This window comes from Acanthochromis polyacanthus, chromosome 18 (genome assembly GCF_021347895.1).
Source record: "Acanthochromis polyacanthus isolate Apoly-LR-REF ecotype Palm Island chromosome 18, KAUST_Apoly_ChrSc, whole genome shotgun sequence".
In the NCBI taxonomy this organism is placed as follows: Eukaryota; Metazoa; Chordata; class Actinopteri; family Pomacentridae; genus Acanthochromis; species Acanthochromis polyacanthus.
Genome location: NC_067130.1, coordinates 34173111 through 34180273, shown reverse-complemented (window position 1 = coordinate 34180273; position 7163 = coordinate 34173111). Strand labels below are relative to the sequence as shown.

Genomic DNA, 7163 nt, shown 5'->3' with positions numbered 1-7163 from the left:
ATCAATCTCAAGTACTTTGTTAACAAATAAAATGATCTTTTTCCAAAGGTTCTGTGTCATTTCATACTCATATAGCCTGTGTAAAAGTGTTCCCTCAAACTTCTCACATCTCCAGCACCACTCTGAATCACAGAGCTTTAATCTGCCATCTTACTGGGGGTCCAATACATTCTGTGTATAATTTTATATTTGACTAATCCAGTCTGTGTCTCTCTTGATATCTTATACCAGGACTGAGTAATTTCCTCCCACTTCTCCATAACATCTCACTCCCTAAATCTCTCTCCCATGCTCTCTTAAGAGCTGCTAGTTTAGGAGCGTTAGAGTTTCTCATAAAGCTATAAAATGTAGATGCCCCACCTTTAGCCCCCCCGATTACCCTGCACTAGCCTTTGTAGCTCAGATTGTAAAGGCAGGGGATATTTTTGCTTTTGTTGCAGTAAACAACTTCTTAACTGCAAATATTTCCAATAATCTTGTTTAGGAAGTTTATATTTAGTTTCCAGCTGCTGAAAGGACATTAAGTTGTCGTTCTAAAAACATCTCCAACATCGATAATCCCTGCCATAACCCAGGAGTTTTTCCCTACCTTTAACTGTTTATTATGCCAAAGAGGTGATTGTTCAGTAAAGAAAGGGTGAAGGACACTAATACCATGAGCCCTTTGCCAAGTTTCTCTAACAAATGAGAACAGTGGATTTCTGTAAGGGATTTCACCTCCAGTCTGACATAAAAGCCTGCAATGGGACGGCTCTGGAAGGTCCTTTTCAACCAAAACCCAGCCTGGAGCTTGGTTCTCTGCACCATCTACTGTGGTAAGCTGGTTAAGAGAAAAGGCTAAATGATACCAATCCACAGTGGGTAGAAGACCTCCGTCTGCAATCGCAGCCCTCATCTTAATTCTATTTAAACGGGCCTTTTACCATCCCATAAGAACAAATGAACTGCAGCATTGAATGTTTTAAGTAGAGGGGGAGGGAGGTTTATGGGTACTAAATGTAAAATATAGTTAATTTGAGGAATAATTATCATTTTCAGGAGATTTATCCTACCCAAAAGGACAGACCTCACTTAGCCCAGTTCTGTAATGTGTTCTCAGTTTTCAACAGCAGGGGGAGCAACTTTTCTGTCCCAGTAACTTTTGGACATATTTGTCATTTTTGGAAAATGAAATCATTTTGGACATCTTTTTTCCTGTTCAGTCACATTTGTGTCATTTCAGGTAAATTTTTAGTCACTTTGAACATGAATATCTCCATGTTTGCTCATCAGCTGTAGGAAGACGTTCCACCATGCTGCATGGATCTCCAACTACTAGATGGCTTCTATTCTATTCTATCATTTTCTTTGTAACTTTTTCTCATTTTTTTCACATTTCCAGACAAATTAATATTTTCCAAAGCTTTAATAATATTTTTAGGGCATTTTAAAAAACATTTACATAATATTTTTGTTGCCTTTTCTTCCATTTTTTTCTGCAATTTTATTCACATTTTCAAAGTATATGAATATTTTAGGACATTTTAATCTCATTTATATTAATACATCTAGACATTTGATTAATATTTCTTTTCCATTTAATTCATATTTTCTCACAAAATTATATTTTCCAAGAATTTATTCATATTTTTGGGACATTTTTTCATCACTTCATTATTATATCTTTTTGTAATATTTAAATTTATGCCAATGTTTTTTTCAACATTTTGGACAGTAATATTTTTAGACATTTTATTAATATTTTTCAGATGTTTTGCTAATATTTTAGGTTTTTCCCCCAATTTATTTGTTTCCAAGTTCATATTTTCCAAAGCTTCAATAATATTTTAGGACATTTTAATATATATTTTTGACGTTACATTAAGACATTTGGACACTTTATTTTTCAGACATTTCATTAATATTTTCATTTAATCCAACATGCTTTTTTAAAAAATATTTTCAACATTTTATTAATATTCCAGTTAGTAAGCAGTTTATTATCTCGGTTAATTGATAAATTATCTGCAGAAAGTCTGATTTTATTTGAGGTTTCAGAGCCTGATGTGATCAATTCAGAAACTTTCACTTCACAAACCGGCAGCAGAGAAACTTTAATAACAAACATTAAATACAGAAGCAGAAGCTTTTATGATCATTAATCCAGATGTTCCACATATGTTATGAAACATTAAAACATAAACTGATGACTAATCCAGCTGTTTGATTCCACAGATGTTGGGATCCTTCATGAACTGAGGATGTTTGTGGGTCACAGACATGAAACCTGGAGGCACAAAAAAGATTCATGTTGATTTTATTCAGGGGAAAAGTATTATTTTTACAAACATGTAGAAGCTCATTTCTGTCACTGGAATAAAATGAAGAAAATGTTTAAATTTATAAACGTAAGCGGAGGAAATGTGGAAAAGTTCAGATAATAATGAAAAATATTCTGCACTAACGTAGAAAATCAGATTTAATAAAACAAATTAATGATGTTAAAGTTCAGTTCTTCACTGAAGGAAAAGTTTGAGACAAAATGTCAAAATAAGAGACTCAGAAATACGAAAAACAAATATTATAGATATAAAGTCTGTTTTAATTGTATTTTAACAATTTTTAATTAATTTTTGTGTTTATTTTATTTGTTGGGTTTAATAGTATTTTCTGTATTTATTATATTTTAGTTTTTCTTATATTTTCATTTTTAATTTTTTATATTTTCTGTTTTTATTGTATTTTTTGTTTTTACTGTTTTCTCTGTCCTTTGTAATATATTTTCTGTGTTTTCTATTGTATATTTTGTATTTTTATTGTATTTTCGGTGCTTTTTTAATAGATTTTGTTTCTTTATTCTATTTTCTGTGTTTTTATTTTATTTACTATGGTTTTTATTTGTAACAAACAAACTTGAAATCTTTAATTCATAAATGAAAAAATAATGAGATAAATTATAAAGTTAAAAAATTACTAAATTTGAAAGAAAAACATCAAATTTTAACCTAAAATCTACATTATAATTAATGATGATGATAATAATAAATGATGAAAACAACATTTCAAGGCTCTATCAGAACTTATTAACTCAGAAATCTCATAAAAATCTGAGATTCAGGTCAAATTCTAAAATCCTGAAATATTAAATAACAATATTTATGGATAAAAGTCAACAATAAGGAGTTCAATGTGTTTGTTTGTTTGTTTACGGTCAGAAATGAGCTTCTGATGACCTAAAAGCTTCATTTTTTGTTATTTTTCTTCTATTAAGCTGCTGCAGTAGAACTCACCCATAGAATGAGCTTTCTTTATGGCTTTGCTCACTTCCTTCTGCTTCCTTCCACATAAACCTGAGGAACAAAACGACTCTGTGAGCAGATCTGAGGTCAGTTAGTTCTGTTATTCTGGGCGCTGGTTCAGGGGTTACCTGTGATGTGTCGGCCGTAGATCCTGCCGGTGTGCGGAGAAATAAACTGAGACAGCAGCTGCAGGACCAACAAACACATTAATGCCATCTTCATGCTGTTATAGGGGCAGTTTCAGTCGACAGAAGTATTTAAAGATGGTTTAAGTAATGCTGCTCTGAATATTCAGCTCCAGTTTTACTAATTAGAGCTCTGCCTTTAAATGTCGTGTTTTACTCAACAAATGGTCCCAAAAACATATTCAGCTTTCAGTCAGAAAATGACTTTGTGTCTCTTTGTGGTGGTTTTGTGTCTCTATGTGAAATAAACATAAAATATGTGGCATATTAATCTTTCAAATGAGTATAGTGATCCTCTCCCACCTGGATGTTTTTATAATCCACCGTGATGTTGCAGAGGATGCAGCCTTTCTGAGCCTCTTTATACGGATTCTCCATCTTTACGAGCTGAAAATAGATTAAAAAATTATTAACCTTAAACCTCAGGAATAACCTCTAATAATCAGTTTGTACCGTGTTTGACACGCACCGAGTCTTTCTGCTGGACTGAAACTGAAGCTGCTGAGATCCTCCGGACTCCTGAACGTGAACACAGCTACCGTTAGCCTTAGCATTAGCAGCGTTAGCATCACATTAAAATCTAATTTAACCTCAAACTGACTGAAACCAATAAAACAGCGTCACAACAGGACTCACCCGAGTTCACCTGGACACAAAACACACTCTTTAACCGCTGGAAACATTTCAGAGACATTTTGACCTGACAGCGGACCGGAAATGGAGCCGGAACCTAAAGACTCTTCTTCTTCTTCTTGTTTTACGTTGGTTGGCATCCAACTTCTTGGTGCATTACCGCCACCTTCTGTTCCGGAGTGTGGACCAGACAGGAGACTTACAGACTTTCCTTTTCCCGACCGAGTTCAAACTGTCATATCTACAAACACACACCTACACGCACACTACAAAGACAACCTAAAGACTCACCCGGATTTCTAATGTTTAGTTCCGACCGCTTCTGAAAATGACGGGTTGTTATTGCAGATAAACCGTTTTAAATATGAAGCAAAAATACATTTAATGCGTGATTTTATAAAACATCACATGTTGTAAGTTCACAATGATAGTAAGATTTAATCGATCACATTTACTGATGTTTTCAGGATGCGGTTATACGTCACTTTCGTCAAAGTTAAAACAGGACAAGATAGAAATCATCCCGGATGAGATAAATAGTAACACTGACAGTTTACAGGACATTTAAAGTCTCATTAGGTTACATCTGTGTCTGTTCATCAGAAGTTACACCAACTTTAACCCACATTAGACAAATGTTGTAGTTGTTTTGTGTCTATTTGAGGATGTTTTGTGTTCTAAGCTACTCTCTACCTACTAGCTAGTTAGCTAACGAAGCCGGAAATGACGGTAAGATTTCTCTGTCGCTGCTTACCCTTTCCGGCTATTTGAATGTGATGCGCGCTGAGCTGCAGACTCTTTGGATGTTGTAGATTCATTATTAAGTTTTAAATGATTTAAACAGGTTTTTGTTGAATTAGTTAAACATTTAAACAGTTTAGGGACGTTTTTGATCAGTTGTCGTATCGTGTAGCCGATCAGGGACCAGCGGAGGGAACAAACCGAGGAGCTAGCTGATAGCTGAAAGCTAAACTTGAACTTTAAAGGTTTTATTACGACACTAACGAGTTTCTACCGGATTCTAACTAGCAGGTTGGTGAAGCAGAACTAGTTAGTGATAAGCAGGAGTCTGTGCTGACAGCAGATTTATTAAATTAAGTGGTTTAGAGTGTTTGTTAGCTGTGTTTGTTCACCAGCTCGGTGTCTGACATGTAGCTCCAGGGATGAATTCTGGTAGGCTGCAGGTCAAAATCAAACGAGTCTGTCCGAGAAAGAGGTCCATAGACGGGCTGAAGGCCCAGCCGGCACCCGCTGGGAGGAGGTGGAGCTCCGGCCCGGAGACAGAGCTGACACCCGCCGGGAGGAAGGCAGGTGGAGGCGGCTTACCGAGATGTTCCACCGTCAGGAGAACCGTCAGTACCATGGCTGAAGAAGCAGCAGCTCCGGAGGTCAGTTACTGTTTAGTGTCACTCTGTGGTCGTTTTGTGTCTCTTTGTGGTTGTTTTATGTCTCCTTTTGGTCGTTTTGTGTCTCTGTGTGGTCGTTTTGCATCTCTTTGTGATCATTTTCTGTCTCTTTGTGGTTGTTCTATGTCTCCTTTTGGTCATTTTGTGTCTGTGTGGTCGTTTTGTGTCTCTGTGTGGGTCTTTTGTGTCTCTTTGTGATCATTTTCTGTGTCTTTGTGGTTGTTTTGCGTCGTTTTGTTTAACTGATTAATCGTCTCGTTGTGATGTTGACTCTTGTGTTTCGTCTCCAGTTCTGCAGCGACAGCGAGGATTTATTCGCCGACTATGACAGCTTCCTGGAGGACAGTTCACTGCTGGCGAAGCTGGACGATGCCGAACAGAACGAAAGACGGCGAGCTGTTGATCAGCTGAACGGGAAACGTGACGACGTCCTAACAGACTCCATCCTGGACGCCATCGGGGACGAGGAACCTCTGGAGACCTTACCATCCAGCCAGCTGCAGTTCCAGCAGGAAGTCAGGGACCAGGCGAAGAGGAGTCGACTGCAGGACGGACATCAAACCTCCACGCCGTCCGTCAGGAAGGAGGCGGGACCGGAGACAAAGACGGAGGACGGAACCAGGAGGAGGAGGAGTGTCGCCGACCAGCTGAAGAGGACGATGATCGGGAACGCTGTCGCTCCGGCTGGCGTCTCTCGGACGGCAGCGCTGAAGGAGGCGGTGGTTTCCGAGGAGATGAGCGTCGCCATGCAGGCCATGGAGGCGGTGTCGGCCGAGACCCCCGACCTGGGACCCTTCTACGGACTCCCGACCAGAGTCAAGGACCTGATGATGGACCTGAGAGGAATCAGCAGCCTGTATGGTGAGAGAAACTAGAATACGGTTAAATCTGGAAGAGAATCAGCTACATCTATCTGTGGTTGTTTTGTGTCTTTTTATGGTCATTATGTGTCTCTTTGGGTTCTTTTTGTGTCTGTTTAGTGACCCTTAGTGTTTCTTGTGTGTGTCCCTGCAGACTGGCAGCAGACGTGTCTGAACCTGGACTGTGTCCAGCAGAGGAAGAACCTGATCTACTCGTTACCGACCAGTGGAGGTAAAACTCTGGTGGCAGAGATCCTGATCCTCAGAGAGCTGCTGTGCAGGAAGAAAGACTGTTTGTTCGTCCTGCCGTACATATCGCTGGTCCAGGAGAAGGTGAGGCTCAGAGGAAGATCAGTAGAATAAATGCAGCATGGCTCAGAAACAGAGAACAGAGGAGCTAGTAGTTGGAGATCCATCCAGCATGGAGAAACACCTTCCTACTGATGAGGAGCGGAGTAGAGAGGAAACATGGAGATAGACAAAAGTCACAGCAGAAACAAGACACAAACTTTAAACTTCAGTTTTATTGTCATTCAGCAATGTACGTAGTACACAGTTAAATGAGGTGATGTTCCTCACATCCATTCACCATGCAGAGATAAAGGTAATACATTAAAAGTTTAGAATAAATATAAAGTAATGTACAAATAGACGATAAATTAAAAACACTAAACTAAATTAAAAAAGGAGGCACTGATGATCCTCTCCTCAGTATTGACCACACGTTGCAGAGATCTACGATCCACTTCTGTGCAGCTTCCAAACCAGTCAGGACCATTTCCACAGTGGCCCTGTAGAAGG

General features: G+C 38.5%; 2 protein-coding genes across 4 annotated transcripts in view; one reads left to right on the top strand and one right to left on the bottom strand.

Moving 5' to 3' along the window:
• Positions 1 to 2074: 2074 nt before the first annotated feature.
• Positions 2075 to 4264, bottom strand: mrps18c (mitochondrial ribosomal protein S18C). 2 transcript variants are annotated; one of them, XM_022219951.2, is made up of 6 exons: positions 4100 to 4264; positions 3933 to 3982; positions 3767 to 3850; positions 3407 to 3464; positions 3270 to 3329; positions 2075 to 2266 (listed from the first exon to the last, which is right to left on the bottom strand). In XM_022219951.2, exons 1-6 carry the CDS (start codon positions 4155 to 4157, stop codon positions 2190 to 2192), a joined length of 387 nt encoding a protein of 128 aa, XP_022075643.2. In that variant the 5' UTR covers positions 4158 to 4264; the 3' UTR covers positions 2075 to 2189. The 2 variants fall into 2 exon arrangements, with proteins under 2 accessions (XP_022075643.2, XP_051794536.1); XM_051938576.1 differs by lacking the exon at positions 3933 to 3982 and having other exon boundaries at positions 4100 to 4226.
• Positions 4265 to 4834: 570 nt separating this feature from the next.
• helq (helicase, POLQ like) overlaps positions 4835 to 7163 on the top strand; it is a 29210-nt gene continuing 26881 nt past the window's right edge. The window contains exons 1-4 of one of the 2 annotated variants that reach the window (XM_051938516.1): positions 4835 to 5128; positions 5252 to 5484; positions 5793 to 6363; positions 6517 to 6695. In XM_051938516.1, the coding sequence (XP_051794476.1) occupies positions 5260 to 5484; positions 5793 to 6363; positions 6517 to 6695 (975 nt within the window). In that variant the 5' untranslated portion in view covers positions 4835 to 5128; positions 5252 to 5259. Of the gene's footprint in view, positions 5485 to 5792; positions 6364 to 6516; positions 6696 to 7163 lie in introns of both variants that reach the window. The other variant, XM_051938515.1, reaches the window with a different exon arrangement.